This window comes from Prinia subflava, chromosome 2, assembly GCF_021018805.1.
Source record: "Prinia subflava isolate CZ2003 ecotype Zambia chromosome 2, Cam_Psub_1.2, whole genome shotgun sequence".
Taxonomy (NCBI): domain Eukaryota; kingdom Metazoa; phylum Chordata; class Aves; order Passeriformes; family Cisticolidae; genus Prinia; species Prinia subflava.
The window spans coordinates 87,122,476-87,140,322 of record NC_086248.1 but is presented as its reverse complement, the minus strand read 5'-3'; the positions used below and the strand labels follow the sequence as shown (position 1 = coordinate 87,140,322).

At 46.7% G+C, this 17,847-nt stretch overlaps 1 protein-coding gene across 3 annotated transcripts in view; it reads right to left on the bottom strand.

Annotated features, from left to right (window-relative positions):
- MDGA1 (MAM domain containing glycosylphosphatidylinositol anchor 1) overlaps positions 1 to 17,847 on the bottom strand; it is a 152,694-nt gene that overhangs the window by 77,963 nt on the left and 56,884 nt on the right. For all 3 annotated transcript variants that reach the window (XM_063390872.1, XM_063390870.1, XM_063390871.1), the window contains 5 exons: positions 15,610 to 15,806; positions 12,664 to 12,796; positions 7,694 to 7,963; positions 6,970 to 7,299; positions 3,406 to 3,699 (listed from right to left, as the gene is read on the bottom strand). In XM_063390872.1, the coding sequence (XP_063246942.1) occupies positions 3,406 to 3,699; positions 6,970 to 7,299; positions 7,694 to 7,963; positions 12,664 to 12,796; positions 15,610 to 15,806 (1,224 nt within the window). The remainder of the gene's footprint in view (positions 1 to 3,405; positions 3,700 to 6,969; positions 7,300 to 7,693; positions 7,964 to 12,663; positions 12,797 to 15,609; positions 15,807 to 17,847) is intronic.

Genomic DNA, 17,847 nt, shown 5'->3' with positions numbered 1-17,847 from the left:
CTAATACAAGTCTTTCAATTTTTTGTTACGTGCTTGCTAAATTAGTACCTAAGTAGCATCATTTTCACTGACCCCCACATGCACGTTTTCTTTCCTCTTCTCACACACATCAGCTCAAATGACACTATTGTGTTCCAGACTGCTGCATATTTCCCAGCCCAGTGTGTGTTTCACAGCCTTAGACTAGTTCCCCTACATAGGGTGGCCCAGCCCTGATTTTAAACATCCCTCTGCAGAGGATTCATTTTTCTGCTGGGATTTTCTCAAGTACCTGGTCCTGAAAAAAAGCCTTGATAACAGCATCAGTGATAGCATTGATATTATTAACAACACTCTGCCACTCCATTAATATTTTTATTTCAAGACATCAACGTGCTATGTTTATTATGCTCCACAAATCTTTGATGAGATGGGTCAATTTTATTCCTGTTTTGAAGATACAGGAAAAAATGACAAGACATTGCCAATCCAAGTGTAGATTCCCAGGAGTTCTGGCAAGCCCAGTCTCTCGCTCTAACCATTATACATTTCTTCATCTTAACTACAGAGATATAAGGCTGCACAGACTTTCATAAATTTATTAATCTTTCAAAGCTCTACACTACAGACCAAGAAGTCCAGGGAACAGATCATCCATCCTGTCAGAGAGCTGATGATAGACAATTTCAGCTCATAAGCTAAAAGAAAAGCAATTTCTTTTGCTTTCTAAATACAAAAAGAAAAGCAACTTTTTCTGCTTTCTAGACACAAAAAATAGTAAAAAGTCCAAATACCTTTTTTTGACAGCTGACTTGTTCTTTTTGTCTTCCTATTCTCTTTCCACTATTGCAGCGCAGTTGGAAAAGCCTATTTCTGGACTAGTTTGTTACAACACGGCACTACATGCATGAGGATGAAGGGAGAAAACCAAGGGAGAGGGGAAGCACAGAAACAGGTTCTGACATCTAATCAGATCTGCTGTATTGATTTTGCAACTTTCGGCTTTGGAGCGAAGCAGGGAAACAGCCGCATTAGCATCCGGAGTGCGCCGCTCCCGGGGCCTGCAAGCAGCGCCCTGCATGCGCGCACACGCGCGGCCCCGCGGACGCCCCGACGGGCTGACACCAGCGCTCATCACGGGGGCTGCAGGAGCCACACGATCCCCATTTCCAGCAAGATGAGAATTCCAGAGGAAGCCACCGAGCTAATGAGCTGCCCAGGCTGGAAAGCGGTGTTTCAATTAGCCACAGCAGCCCCTGCTGCACCCACATCCTTCCAGCAGCATGAACGAGGAGGAGGGGGATAAACAGGGACTGTGTTGTTCCTGGATCTATTTTCTGCATGAAGGGAAAGGGAGGAGGCTGTAAAAGGGACGAGGGCAATTCTTGCCCTACTTTCTTGGTTTGCAGTTTCTTTTTCGTACTAATGGAAGGAGCGATTGACAGCACTGAAACCAAAGCTGCCTGCTGAGGCACAGAACAGGCAGTGCCACCATAAAGTCCTTCCATGCTTTCCAGGCAGGAGGATACAGCTCAGGTTTACAAAGCATGCACCCAGCTTCTGCAAAGAGTGCACAGAACTGATTGACAAGGCTGAAGGGAGCTGTTAGGATGAGCTGGCACATGGATTACACCACCATTACTTGGGCAAAATCACTATTGTGATTTTAGCTTATGAGCTGAAATTGTCCACCATGGGAACAGCTACAGGAAGATGATGTTCAGCTACTCTTTACACAGAAGTTCATCACATCTTTGCTTTCTTGAGGGTCACATCATAGTCTCCATCCCAGACAGCTTCTGGCTTGCACCTACCATCTTTCTCTATGGGGAATCTGTCCTTCCCCTTCAGCCCAAGGTTCAGGTCTGAGATCCCCCTCCAGACCACCCAGGAAGACTGAATTCATCCCAAGTCCAGCACTGCTGCTCCCTCTGCAGGGGCAGTGAGGGTCAAGCGAGGTCCACACAGCTTTCAAACAGCAACACCAAAGCAGGGGCACCAGCAGGGCTGACGGTTCTTTGTTCCCAAGTGAAATTTTGCTGTATCTCTCGTCGTCTCTTGATGTGACCAAGAGTTACCTTCCCTGCCATGTCCCACCAACTCCCATATGACTGAAATATGCTGCTTTCTTGAACAACTCAAACCAAGATGCACATTTTCACCCTGCTTAAGGGAAGCTTCTCCACACATACTTACCTGCCTGGAAATCTTCACACATTTCCCTATCTCATCCTGTAATCTAGGCCTGCCACACTTCTGAATAGACAGAGATAATTTTAAAAAAGGCTCTTCAAATACTCAAAGTGCCTGCAGGATTTCACACACCTCTGTTATTGCTGTGCTCCCAGCAGCTCACATCTGTGAGCAGTTTGTCTGGTTGGTTTCAGCCAGGTTGTCTGCTCTGGTCTCACTTCTCTTATTCCTGGGGAGAGAGCCTGGGAGAAGTGTGGCAGCATGTCTAATGAGTGCTGCTGTGCTGTGTGTGGGGCTCGTCACTCACAGCCCACAGCAGCATGCCCAGGTGTAAATTAACCTGTTCCCTGCCCACCCCACACCTGTCAGATCTGTGCTGCTCAGAGTACTCTGCCAGTGTTCAACAATCACACCCTACTAATGGGACAGGATCTGCAGGGAGAGCCAAGGCATTTTATCTGGCTGCCTTCCCCCAGTCTGATTTGAAGTCTCGTAAGAGTGAGAGCACAGACTGCTGCATGTCAAAACACACCTCAATGGCTGTGGGAGCTGAGCAGGCAGTCACTTCTCTGGAGGGAGAAACCACTGCAGGGGAAGGATGGAGATGTCACCCAATGCAGCATCCCACCCTCTGTGTACAAATACTGCCTTCAACTGGGGCTGCGAGAACCACCCATAGCTGAAATCACCCCACGCACCTGCTAAGAATCAGTTTCCTGTTACTCACAGCCTGGTCGCATGAAAACCATTTGGAAGTGAGGATACACTCCCTGTTAGGTGTACCTAGCACTGCCTTTCAGGCAAAATGATTCAGGCATATCCAGGGGTAACTAAGCTGAAGAAAGCATCGAGGCGTGGAAATGGTCTGAACAACATTCATTTTCTACCTTTTGAGCACTTGACTTTACAAACTTACTAACATATCCTAAAGGTATTTTACACACATGTAATGCACATAAACACACCTGGTAAAGCTGCACTCATCCCCTGACACAGAAATAGAAACCATTGTACACAAACACACACAACACCTCTCCCTTCCACTTGCAATATGCTTGCCATATGGTGCCCTGCCCTTAGCCTTGTAGCCTGACCAGTTAAATATAAACTGTTCAAAGGTCCCCAGACAAAAGAGATGTGTCTGCTCAGCCCCAAAAGAAAGGTCAACCATGCCTAGCCCCTGGGCTTTTGTGTACACAGGCATTCAGGCAGGCACTCCATGGTCATACTCACACTGCACATTGAGCTGCACCAGGGCTTCCCGGGGTCTGATGTTAAATCCATTGTACCTGGCTGTCTGACACTTATAGGTCCCGCTCATTTCTCGGCTCACACTCTCCAGGTGCAGCTTCCCATCGTACGTCTCCATTGTCACTGTCCCTGAAGGCATGGGGGTGTCCTTATCCACCCGGGACCAGAGGATGGGTGGCTTCGGCTTTCCTCGAACCTCGCACTGCAGCTCAGCCCTGGAGCCTTCCCGCACAGTGATGGTGGACTGACCCTTAGGGACACTGATTGTTGGCGGCACTGAAAGAGAGACAAGAAGGGAATCACTTTACACTGCATTTCCAGCAAGTAAGGAATATTCTTCAGATGCTTCTGGCTGAGTCACACCACCAGCCTTGAACTCCAGAGGTTTCCACTTGACACACTGCAACCCCTCTATGAACACACCATCCACACAAGTTATCCTACAGGGTCTGGAGCTTCAGGGTACCAAGGAGGATTCCAGCCTTTCCAACAGTGTGTCCCAATATCAATGGCAAGGGCCAGTTGTATTGGGGCAGACTCCAGGCTCCCATCCCTCTGTTTGCAAAATGCTATCCAGCAGCAGGGATAGCATCAAGGAACATAAAAGCAAACCCCTCTTTGATCCATTTCTCAATTTCTGGTCAGTGAATTTCTCAGATGGAACTGCAGTCTTTTGGCCAAAACCAGAAGTCTTATCTGTCAAGGTATCTAGGAACCTTATCCAGGTCAGACCAAAACCAAGACTTAAAGGACAGGTGCTTGTAGATCCCATCTCCAGCCTTCTCAGAGGTCCAAGATCCCTGTTTGTTCCTAAACCACAGCAAGGAGTCAGCTCTGTTTGGTGTCTTTGCTTAGTCTACTTTTATTCCACATTTTACTTTTATTATCAATTTTGCTTTTATTGGTGAATGCACTGTGAATTTCTCACATAATAAACCTCTGGCTTATCTGAGCGAGAGATCGGTTCCAGCAACAATCACTCCTGGCATCCCTTCAAGGTTGGGAAGAGCTCACCCAGCAGAATTGCTGCCAAGGCTAGAGTTGAAGGCATAGTAACACTCCAAGAAATATCCAGCTATCAACTGACAACCAAAACTTTGCTGATAAACAAAGCTTAAAAGAAATCCAGTGAATACAGGGTACAGAGATGTCAGTGGGAAGAGGTTTGCTGTTCATATCCCCAATTCCACCAACAACCCAGGAAGGGGATTTTTGTGCTAAACCACACGTAATGTTGACAATTTATTTGTGTTAGACTTTAGAGTCAACAGTTCAGCTGAAGTAAGTATGGTCACAATCTTTTCTGAAAGCTCCTTTTTTAGCCCTTCCTGCTGACAGTGGCAACACTTGGATTGACACTTCCATAAATGCAAGGGCCATGTACTTCGTTTCCATTTAAATCAAAATATAGGACTCCAGAAGCTGTAACAAGCTGGTTTGACCAACATTAGCTCAATTCAGCTCCAGCAAGGGAGAGTGTGCTATGGTAATTGTACATGTTACAGCCTGCAGCTCTTTATGAACAAATTTAGGATGGATCCAGCCTTATCTCCCTCTGCAGTGACCTCCCTATGCAACAGGGAGGCCGCATTTTCAATTTGCAGGTCTCCTGTGGGCTGGGGAATCTCATCACACCCTGTCCTGCACGGTGTGAAAGGACGGCAGCACTTCCAGTGCTGACGCTGCGGGCAGCCGCTCACCTGGCGTGCAGCAATTTTCTCCACAGGTAAAGTTGTAAATTGCATTTGAAGATTTTTTTTATTTTAATTAAAGCTGTCTCCTTGGAGCTGCTCAGTGGAGGCAGAGACTTTGATGAGCTCAGGCGTTGCTTAGTGGGGAAACATGGAGCCACTGCTGCTGTCCTCTTGCTCTGATCCTGTGGTCTGGGGAAAACCTGGTGTTTTATATGGGAATCACATGTTGGAGGTGGCTCGGTGCTGATTGTGGGTATGTTACATGTTGGACAGCCCTGGCTGCTGCATGGAGGGCTCTCCTCCAGCAGGGATGGCTGTTTTCATTCCCTGGGACACAAAGCAGTCCTGCCAGCCCAGGCTGCCAAAGAGAGGCTTCAAAATGCCCCAGGGCTGCCCTCCTTTTCTTCGTTGGCAGCATCCACACAGGCATAAGGGACTCACCCTCCTCCAGACAGGCACAGGGCAACCTGTCACCACAGACACCTCCTTTAAGGCAGCAACTGGCTGGTGCTTGGACCAGCACCTGCACTGGCAGACACTGCCAAGCCTCTTGGTGGAGTCATCCAGGGTCTCCCAGCTCTCCTCAGCCTCCTGCCCTTGGAGTGTTAAACACAACTGCACTCTGCCATCTAGTGATCTTGGGCAAAATGAATTGTTCCAGGTGGTATCAGCCACACAAGTTTGGGAGAGCCAGTTTTGCACCAGGATTGGCGAGTTCCCCCGGTTTTGTTCCCTGTCGGTATAACAGGGTTGGTGTCGGCTGACATGGAGAGGTCCCACCTTCCATGGCTGTCTACAGAAAGAAGGACCATTCTCCAGTGTTCAGTGGATACATGGCACAGTCATGGCTCAGTCTCCAGGCTGCCAACAACAACTAGATGCAATCCTATAGGGAGCAGGCTGGCCTCAGTATTTCTAGTGGGAGACAAGGGCTTCCTAAATTATCAGCAGTAGCTGAAGCACTTTTCTCTGGGCAGCTGAAGTGAGCAGCATCCAGAATCAAGAGTGAGATCAGCCTGGCTTGTGGATCCACCACAACCAGGGACTGAAAAGTCACATTCTGTGAAGGTGCAGGTCAAAATCAGTGGGCAGCTGAATGTCCTGTACCCTCATGGTCCTGGAAAGGCAGCACAATGACATGGATGTAGTGGAGAGCACAGCTGGACCCACCACTTCCCCAGAAACAGAAAGACAGCCCTGAGACTCTATATTTTAGTCCCCAAAGTGACTGACAAACACTGACATATTTGTCCTGTCCTCACTGAGCCATGGGGTGAAGCTCTGACCCTGATTTTAGGGGGAGGCATTTGTAACACTGGGACTCCTACAGAGAGCGCCCAAGACAGACTGCATTTGCAATCCAGCAAACATTAAGGCTTCACAGAATTTGTATCCTGGACACAACTCTGAAAAAAGGTACATTCCTCATAAACAATGCCAAAGAGAAGAAAGAACATCTTTCTTTCTCTTTTACTCTCTTCTAGGCAAAGGGACACTTGAAATTTGCTGAAATACCACCACTTCTTCTTTCTTTCACGGTGTGGAGTTTTGTTTGAACAATCACACTGTAAAGCTGTCTCTGTAGTTTTGATTGGAGTGCACTTTGGACTTTTCATAGGGATAAAATATAAAGGAAGATGTGCTTGATACATCAAACATCTGACAAAGAAGTTGTAACTACTACTCATCTCCAATCTGAGCCAAGTGCTTGCCTGAGGATGTAAGACCTTTCTTCACTAGCATTCAAGAAATGCATGTGAGGTTCTTCAAAAAAGCCAGAGGCATGGGCTGTGGGGCAGCCAGTGATGCCAAACACTCCTCTGGGGTCCCCATCTGACAGAGAGAGGCTCACCTGTCTCTGAGGAGATGTTCACCTCCACACTGAGGTCAGGAATGGGTGCTCCCTGGAAGGTGGCCACGCACAGGTAGGTGCCATAGTCACTGAATCGCAGGTCAATAATCTCCAAGCTGCAGGTCACAGGTGGCAGCTCGGGGTCATTGCGGGTGATGAGCAACCGGTCTGAGAACCTGGCTGGTTTTCCGTTCTTGAACCACGAATAGACAACCTTCTCCTGGGGGACAGCATCTACATGGCATGAGAGCTTCAAGTCCTGGCCTAACTGGATGGTCTCACTCTCTTTGATCACATCAGGAGTGATTTGGAACGTGGCATTCTTCATGGCTGAGATGAACAGAAGTACAAAACTGGTTAGGGATATCAAAGTATCTCGCAGGGAACAGAAAAACTGTTCTTTGCTCCTCAGGAAGGCAACATTTCCATGCAAAATCTGCCCAAAGAACCTCTCCCACTTATGTCTCCACAAAATGTCCCAAGGGCCTCATATCTGGCAGCCTGGGACCATCCAATTCAGGATAATGCTACAGCCCAGAATGAAGCTGCAAGCGCTGCTTGCACAGCCGTTGGTCAGGGAGCAGAGAAACTCACACAGGCGCTTCTCCAGAATATTAATTACTACTAAATATCACTTTTGCCCTCAGCTGTACAAGAACAGCCAGGAGGAATGCAATTCCCCCGCTCCCTGAAAACACATGCTCAGAGAAGAGCAGCAACTTACACCGCACCAGCAGGTTCACAATCTTCTTTGCTGGGTTCCCCACGTTGTTGATGGCCGTGCAGTTGTAGTAGCCCGAGTCCTCCACACGGATCCTCCAGATGGTGAGGTTGCCTCCTTGCACGAGGCTGTTGGGAGGCATTGGGCCAGGAGAGTGGGACCAAACCACCTCTGGCTGTGGGTCGCCGCCCGTCAGAGAGCACTGCATGGTGATGTTGTCACCAGGGTTGACCACCAGAGTCTCATTGACAGACAGCTTCAGAGCAGGTGGGGCTGGAAAAGCACAAAGAGGGACACCTCAGAGCTTGAGAAAGCTGCCTGTGCACAGCTTCATAGTTTTTGTGATTTGTTCTTGTTCATGGCTGGTTTGAGTAGGGACCTACTTGGAAAGATTCTGTGAATTGATTACAAATATGAGGTGTTTGTGAATCCAAAGCATGATCATTACCATGTCCTTGAGAACACTCTGCTCTTCTATGGCTAGGAAACAGAGCAGGCAGGACCTCACACTGCCCCAGAAAACACTCTACCAGTAGTATTTAGGACTGGGGCACAACACAACTACGACATTTTATCAGTGCTCAGGTTCTCCATGGCTTAGGATGCAGGTCAGAAGAAAAAAATAAATAATAAATCCTCTCTGCACATATGGGGTGGCAAACAAGCAACAACTGGCAGTGAAAAGCCCAAGGTCTGGAGTTTCTTGACTCCTGATGCAAACAACTGCAGCCAGGCGTGAGGGCAATGGAAGCCTTTGTAGCCTTGATGGAGAGCTGAAGGACAAAGGATAGCCTCAAAGAAGCCTGCTTGAACCCAAGCACTGCTTGTGTTGAAGGACAGCTGGCATTAAACCACCCCTCTCATTCAGAGTTTCCATCTCAAGAAGCAAACTTCAGGGAAGGTCTACCACTACAAAAAGCTATCCTCAGCTATCCCATGATATGCTTCTCCATCTCTCACACCCAGCTAGACATCTTTGAGAGGCAAAGCTTTTGCCAGGCAGATAGTCCTTGCAGCTTGGAGACTGATATGGAGGGCCAGGACCTGTCTGCACCTTAACAGACCATTAACAGCAGCTCTGAACCTGCTCTTAATCTCCTTCCCCTTCTCAGGTGTCTAATAAGCTTTCCTGTACACCTGGGGGCTATCACAATCACAGCAATTCTCCTTCACATTCAGTTGAGCTGAGACTGATCAAAGTGTCTAGACAACCTCTCCTTGGAATGCCCTGGTAATCTGTTTTTTGGTTTTATTTGATTTCTGCACCCTTCTCACTACAGCCCTCTCCAGGAACTGATCCAAAATCCTTCCCATTGCATTCTCTATTTTATTCCATGAAAAGTCTTTCAAAGCCTCTATGAGCACTATCACCAGCTCCATCCAGACGCAGCTGAGAAAGTAGCAGTCCCCAGCAAAAAAGCAGGGAGTGTGTTTTAAGTAACAGCCATAATAATGCAAAATAAGACATTGTTCCATATTCATGAAGCCTGATTTAACGGCATCATTATTTCTGCCTCTTCTCTCCCCGGACCCTGTGTTAATGAGCTGTGCTGGATTTGTGTTGGATCTCTGAATTACAGCCCATGCAAACAAGGCGAGGAGGACTCTTCTCTCCCCAGCACCAGTGCCATAATTTAGGAGCACAACTACTGCCATGCTGGGATATTGCTTTGGTGCACTGAATATAATGTCCTCCCTGGCCACTGCACATGCTATTTGTGTAAGAGGTGGCCAGCTATGCCTAAGGAAGAAGGGGCTCTTCTGCTACCTGCACTGGCCACTTTTAAGCCAGTGGTTGGAGCCTTTGAATTTCAGGAGGCCACAACCTGCACTCAAAAAGACTTTGGCAGGTCTCTCTGCAGGAAATAGGAACGTAGAATAGAAAAATAGTAAAATAGAAATGTAAATAGTGTGCAAGGGTTAATGCCTATTAAATAGCAAAGGAAGGATTTGTACACCCTCACCAAGCTCCAGATGGTTTCATGAGATAGTATGAAGCCCAGAAAGGCAATAGCTCAACTCACCGTGGTTGGGCAGGACACACTCCTGTCACTAACTCAGGGTAGCTGACACCAAACAGCTCTTTCTGCCCTCGGACACTGGACTGGTCTCAGGTTCACAGTGCACAGACAAACTGGCAGATGCAGCCCCTTGCCTGGGAATCTCCATTGATCCCTGTCAGAGACAGAGAAAGCCTGAGACCAGCCCATGTCCAGAGAGAAGGTGTCAGAGTTGGCGAGCACAAACTACAGGTCCTACAGACTCTGGTTAAGATTTAGGGCTCTTGCAGATTTAGGGTTGGGTATGTAAATATCTGACCCACACTCATCTTGCCTAGCTCTGGGCAAGGCAGCATGGTAAAAAGGTGACATGCTGGTGCAAACACTGCATCAGGGCAGCCTGTGTGTGCATGCATGAACGAGGCAGGGAAACTGCAAATCTGCCACCTGCACAGCTCCCATGCCCCAAAATGGAGCCTTGGCTGTGGCAGCCTGCGTGGGCTACCACTCCCCACTCCCACCCCCATCAGCAGGCAGAGGTTAACAGACTGCAGACATTGTTATGCAGGAGATGATTCTCATTTATTTGTAACCTGTGGCAATTCCTTTTGTTCTTGGCTTAGGAAACCTGCTGGCGGAGTCTGCCGAGCAGCGAGGGGACCATTAAAAACAAAGAATCGCTTTCAATTCCCTTTGAAGTCCAATTTGCTGCAGTAAAACTGGAGGAGAATTAACCAGCTGGGCAGCTTAATTTTGCAGAAACTGAGGAAGGGGGAAAAGTCAGGCTGACCCTGCTGGAGCAGGGGATGGCAGCCTGGTGCTGAGCTGGTCCTGTGGCTCTGTGGACCCAAACTGCTGCTCTGGAGCCAGGCAACAGCAGCAGAACAGAGAGGGAGCAGGGACATCTCCTTCCCACCAAGGCTGCAGACAAAGAACTACTGCTGCAAGGCCCGAGCTGCTGAATAGAGCTTGGGAGAAGTCTATCTCCTTACCAGAGACTATGATCTGCCCAAAGGACACTGAGGAGCCAGCTGAGGAACAGCAAACAAGCTGAGGAGATTCCCCTGGCCTGAGCTGACCTGACCCACCAATTCACCTCAAGGTCCGTAGTGCCTGGACTATAAATATTTAAGAGAGAGAATTTTCCAAGCTTTTCAGCACCCTTTGGGCCCTTCTCAGTTATAAAGGCAAAGGCATCCTGAGTGAAGCTGCTCAGGATTCTGGGCACAGTCAACTCTAGAGAAGCTGTGAAAGCACAAGCAGAACAGAAAAAACCTAGGCAAAAAAGGAGAGAATTAGAGAATTTCATTTAAATATTTCCTCATCTATGCACAATACTACCTACAGGGCAAGTAACCCATATAATATTTCATGTTAAATATAGTCATGCTATTTAACACAAACCCCGCTCACAACCACAGTGCCAGCTCCATTTTCATTGCCAACTTTTAATACAATTTGCTAAGAACACATTTTCCATGGCCCCTTTGAGCTTGTAGTGCCAGGCTCCACTGTAACTATGTATAAATATGCATCTATAATTAAAAAACAGGAAAAAAACCCACCCTAGAGAGATGTGCTTAAGAAGCTGGTGTAAATTGAGCCATATCGCTGACTTGTCATCGAGTACAACCTGAAAATACATTTTCCCCATTCACCTAGTACAGGAGCTGGATTGAAATCAAGAGTAGTTTCTCTGTGCTTGGGTTGGCAGGGGGAGTGGACAAGAAGAGAAACTTGATATTCTGACTCTTCAAAGGTAAAGGTATGCAGGGAAGAAGAGCTGTATAAGATCTCTTTCTTCATCATGAACAGAAGTTTTAAAAGGGAATATTTCAACATTTGCTGCACTCTCATCCTGGGAGAAATTCAGCTAATAGGGTGAGTTGTTCAAGGCATGTTCAGAGATCTTACTACAAAGAGAATACTTTTTTCTGACATTAGCTATAATTCACTTTCTTAAGCTCATTATTTTTCTTCTTCCTACATAAAATGAGGCAACTATTGTTCAGCACCTTGGAACTCAACTCAGATCAATAAACATAATTTAAACAGTATCAACAATATCCTGTCAACAGTTAACTACATCAAAAAAAGTTCTGTTTCCACTGCACAGAGATGACACAAGGGATGCAAACTGCTTTGTGTTATATTAGAGAGGTGAATAATTCAAACAGCTACAATGCCTTTCTCTCTGATCATGGAATACCCCAGGGCTGGAAGCAATTTTCCTGACATTTACTTATTATTTGCAAACACTCAACACACATGGGGGCTTTGCAGGTGGGGATTTTTTATTGTGTGCGTGGTTTTGGTTTGGGTTTTTTTAATGGACAGGTTGCAATCAAGTCCTTGCCAGTATTTGATATGTGACACTCAGTTATTGTCCACTTATTGCACGTCAAGCAAGAGCCACCAAACTGAATCTGCTCACAACTGGAGGTGCCCTCAAGCACTGCCAGTATGAATATAAGTGTAAAATTTATTTACTGGGAAGGCACTGGAGGTGTATGCTTTCCACAAACACTGGCAATCAGCAGAGCCCATTACTTGGGAGGTGCTTGGAGCACAGCCTGGCAAACCAGGCTGGAGTCACACACGGATGAATTATTTGTAAGAACTCCTGCAGCACTGCCCCACTCAAGACTGTATCAAATCAATTTTTAAAGTCACTTAGAATTATAAATAAATAAAATAGTGTAGGAATTAGAAGCTACATAGTGCCTCAACACCTACACGTAGTCTATTTTAATGATCTCACGGCAGGCCTGGCCAAGGCAGAGGCTACAAGAAACTAGAGCAGCCCTGGCCACAAGGCTTGCATGTGAAGGATCTGTAGTCCCAGCAGCCACGTAAATGAGGTTGAGGTGCTGCAGGCCCTGGAGAGTGCTGTGTTGTCTTTCTGGAGGAGTAATGGCTGTTGAGGAGGTGAAGGGTTAGAGGGATGCAGGGACCCTTCATGTCCCCTCTTACCTGTGGTGTTTGTGAGCTGGAAGGTGATGGATTTGTCAGGGATACTGCAGACATTGCGGACAGACACCTGGCATGTGTAGCTGGCATAATCCTGAGGTCGAAGGTTCTTCAGCTTCAGGACTTTGGTTTCACCCTGGGATTTGGGAAAAACAAGGCCAAAAAAAGACACAGGTGTCCAAAGCACAGATCATCATTCTAAGCCCATATCCTGTCCTTAAATTTACAGGTTACCAGCAGCTCCCATGAAAACCTTAGGGAACTCTGCAGATTTCAAGCCCCCCCAGCGCTGTATAAAGGACACACAAAATGTTTGCAGTGGTCATTTCACCTCCAGGGTTTCACAAAATAGCCATTACCTGTCTGACATGACCTGAAAGCACTGCCAAACAGGTCTGGACCTAATTTCTGTTCAACTACTGCCAGAAACATCTTGCAGAACATGGCAAACCTTAACCACCACAGAACACACTCTGAGATCTGAGATGTCAGCAGAACCCCAAAGGAAGTCACTGGGGACTCAACATTGCCAAATCAAAGTAAATCAGAGCAGATTGGGGCATTAATATGGCCTAAATATGACAAGTTCAACAGTTATGCTCTAGAAATCTGCAGTACAGGAGGAAAAAAAAATCAGATGAATACTCAAAGAACTTCCAAAACTTTCTGATCCCTCTTTTCTAGATTCTAATCTCATTTACACTGATGTAAATCCAGAGTGACTGCAGAGACTTTGATAGCCTTTTCTCATTCTAAGGTAACAAATAAAATCACTGCCTGCACTCCATTAGTTACCGGCTTGTTACAGAAACAGAATCAAGTTGTTACATTAACAATAGATGTGTTCTGTAGACTTTTATTTATGGAATGCAGAAAGCTCTGAGAATCATCCTATGGTTTGTACACCCTGCAACTCGTATGTCTTCTGCTGACAGCTTGTTGCTGTTGTGTTCTCCTTGTGTTTGTCTAAATCTCTTTTGGAGAAACCATTCCATAACTGCCTGCAAGTGTGAGGAGATGTCAGCGTGACAAATCCTCCTGAGGACAACCTCAGGGGACTGGACAATGAGCTCAGGAATGCTAATATGCAGAGAACAAGGATGTGAAGTGAGTTAATTAGAATGATAAAACCTAGGACACTGATAACTCTCGGAAAGTCCTGTCCTCTGAGAATTGTTGCTATGCCACACAAATTATGGCATAAATTATGGTATTTATGATATGCATGTCATCTACATACTTACAGGGTCCTATAGATCCTGTTTATTGATTAGTGAATTTAGGTATATGTGGATAAACCCTCAGTGTACATAAGTTTTGAACAGCTTAAACAGTGATGTTTTCACCTCATTTTTAATGTAAAAGCCTATTCAAAACTGGCACTGATAGAGGTTCATCTCTAAGACAACACTGCAAACTCTAGTGAAGGGTACTTTTTTAAACATTCCAGCAAGATTTTCCCCTTCCAACAGTGTTGCAGAGGTGTGTTTTTGTTAACTTCAACTCTTACCAACCCAAACTTGCTGGTGTTATGCTGGTGTCAAGGAGAGGACTGCCAGGGTATGGCCTGTCTGAGCACAGCAGTCCCAACACCCTCTTTCAGAGCTGGGAATGACCCATCATGTTGGGAACATTGCCTGACAGGAGCTGCAGCACATTGGGTCATTTAAACATTAATGCTGCAACACGGTGAATTTTTGCCAGATGCCTTATTAAGCTAGAGAAAATGTCCTACGACATCCTCTCATTAGGCAATGTCTCCTGTTAATTACACATTAATTACAGCCTAGTGAAAACTGGAAGAGCCCATGGTGGCTTCCTCCAAGGCCAGGGATGTCCTAGTTGGGAGCCACATAGCACACAGACAAAGCTGTCTTCAGGGCCAAACAGCAGCACTGACCTACAGTGTTTCTGCAAATCTGCCACTAACCTGCAGCTCTCTCCTCCCTCCTCACCCCCCTGAATATTTCCATTTGGATGCCCATTTCCATGACCTACAGAGATGGCGTGTTTCAATAAAATATGAACATGACTACATTAACTTAAAGGTTGCCTGGGGCATTGCTCAGAAATCAAACTCAGCCAGAATGTGCTCTTTGCCCAGCTTTGGGAATGCAGGAAGGTGCTTGGGATGAAACAGGTGCCCTGGGGAGCTGCCCTTTCAGCCCTCCCTTCCCACCCATCCCTGCCATCTGCTCCCTAGCAGCCTTGCTGGAAGTACTGGGGCTGATTCACGTCTAAAGGACATTCAGATCCCAAGCTCATCTTAGGAAAACATGCCCTGGCAAAAGAAACGTTCCCTTCCATTTCCCATTGCATTGGCAGGCTAATTACTGTGAAGAAAGTGGTGTTTACAGGGCAAACCTGGTTGTACAGGGCAAGTCCAACATAGGCAAGCAGGAGAAGGAGAAAGATGTGGACACCTTGTCACAGGACAACGGCCAGGAAGTGCCCAGGCAGTTGGGCTCCCCATTACTTGTGGCCATTAGAAAAAGCTCATGGCAAGGAGCAATGCCTGCCATTTGCTCACACTGCTAAACAGGAAGCCCTTCCCTGACACATAGAGCCTGGGCACTCAATTAAGAAAAAAAAATTAGTGATGGGAGACAGAGGAAATCCAGTCTTGGGATTATTTGGATTTTAGTGTCAGCCACCCAACAGCTGTATAACCTCAGTAGGGGAGTTGTGTCACTGCTCTCAGGGACAGTGATAAAAAGGGAAAGGCCCTCCTAGGCCACACTCCCCCCCTACTGCTCTGCTCCTCTTGTACCCTGGGATGCAGAAGGAAGGCTGGATGCCTCCAGCCCTTCTGGAGGCAGCGCTCCTTGCAGTGGCCTGCACCCTCTCCCCAGCATCACAATCCACGCAGGGAAGGAAACACCACGCACTGCAGTGCCCTGCACCAGCAAGACACTCAACACTAGCTGGCAGAGGTTTGCTTATTTTCACCTGCGTGTAAAGGGGTTCGTAGATGTCCACACCATTGTCCTGACTGTGAGAAAGTATCTCAGCTCCCCTCTTCCAGATGAAGCGGGCGGGAGGGTTGGAGTTGACAGTGCAGCGGAGGAAGACGGTCTTCTCCTGGTAGAAGCTGCCACGTACATCACTGATGGTCTGGTGAACGGTGAGGACAGGCTCATCTAGATCTGGAAGGGAGGCAAGGAGGGTCGCAGCCGTGGTTAGCAAAGCTTGGTCTGCGTGTACAGCCTGCAGAGCAGACGGTGCTTCAGGTACCACTGAGGAGAGGGGAAGGTCCCAAACACGTGGCTGATGACAACTGCTGATTTAAGAGCTGATCTGAGGGCAGGTAATACAACAAATATCTAAAGGGAACAGACAGGAGAAGCCAGAATTCTCCCGCTCACCACACAAACCTTCAGAGAATAGAAAGCAGTCTCTGGTTTGCAGATTACCATGCAGTCCTCAAAAAACCACCTGCCTGCCACATGTGTCGCAGAGCAGCGGGCTGCCTCACCTTCCCCAACAGCATCCCCCTACAGAAAATCACTTTCTCCTGTGAAAAAATAATTTTCTACTTCAATGAGAGGTCAGAAAGATCCCAAAAAGCTCTGTTCATTGTAATGTCTGCATTTTCCAGTTCCCAAATCCCTCCTGAAATCATGGGGCTTAGCCCACGTCTGTGAGATGTCCATACAAATGACATAATGACCCTTAAATATATGGAATGGAAGTAAAAAATCAGGACAAGATCAAGGAGTTGAGTTGGAAAGTCATCTACACAGAGCAAATCTTGTGGGGAGTCATGCGAATATGAGATGCAAAACACTGTAATAGGTATGTATAATTTCTCTCTCTTCCTGTTAAATATCCTCTGTGTATTTTCTTCGAAGCCTGTATCAGCTGTCCTTCTTCAGCAGCTTCTAGTCACTGCAACTCCCACTACCTCTCCCTAAACTGATCAGATTCTTTTGTTGTCTTTCTTTACAGAAGATGCTCCTTTCACTTCCCTTATTGTACCTGCACTAGACACACAGTCACCATGACTGAATCAATGGTTATCAGTGGCTACACTTGCAAGGACAGAAGCAATAGCCCTGCAGGGAGAGGATTTTCTCCATCCACACAGGGCATACTGCCCCCCTACAGTTGCCCACCTGCTAAAAATGGATGATTTTCTCACAAGTTGCAGCACATATCAATGTTTGAACACCTAGGTAGCATGGGGGACACCTCAGAGGCAGCAGTTCTTTCTCTTCACAAAACCACTTTGAGACTGAGGTTAAATGTAAAGATCCCTTTTGACAAGAATTGGCCCTCCCTCTAAAATGGAAATCAGTCCCTGTGTCTTTAAGTATGTCTTATAAGGCACCTTTTGAGCTCAAGCTGAAGGAATTCTATATTTTCAGGAGTGTTGTGACCCTATCCTCAGCTGCAAGGAAACCGAGGTATTTGTACCCAGTACCCTCTTGTGCTGCCAGCATGATCCTCTGCTCATGCTAATGCACTCACCACCTCCTGCCCTCCCGTGCCACCTAGTTTTCACAATATTTTATTTTACAGATTTGAAAATATGGAGATTTGACTCCCAGAAGGGAAGAAGGAAGCAGGGATGAGTTTCTGCTAACATGTCATCCAAACAATGTATACTCTCTTCTGAATCACAAGTGTCAACTTGTGGATTCACATCTTTTAATGAGCTGTGTGCTTGGCAGAAAGCAATTGTTATGCAACCTGAAATTTGCCTGCTTGACCATAGCTCAGAGATACGAGTAGAGCCATTAATGGAATAATGACAAGACACAAAATATACTCCAGAAAAAATATTCCGCCAACCAAAAAACACCCACAGCTGAAGGAAAACATATGCAGATGGGAAAAAAAGTCTCCTCTCCACACAGTGCTGTCTTCATGTGGTCATAGGGTGACTGAACATCAAATTCATTTGGACCAGAACCCTGAGCACAACCTCTCCTCTTTTCCTCTTTGTTTGTCCTTAACCCTCCTTTATTTTTTTCAAACTTCACATGAGTTACTCTGTAGCTACCATCCTTCTAAGACTGTTTCTCAGCAGGAAATACACCTCCCTTACTAACCAAAGAAGTAGCTCACCATTCCAGTCTTCTGGTTCCCAGCTACTCCCCACACAAAAAACAACACCTTCTCTTTGGTTCCTAAAATTTTCCTCCTTTGAATCCTTCAGCCTTCTTTTGTAGCAGTCAGCTCTAG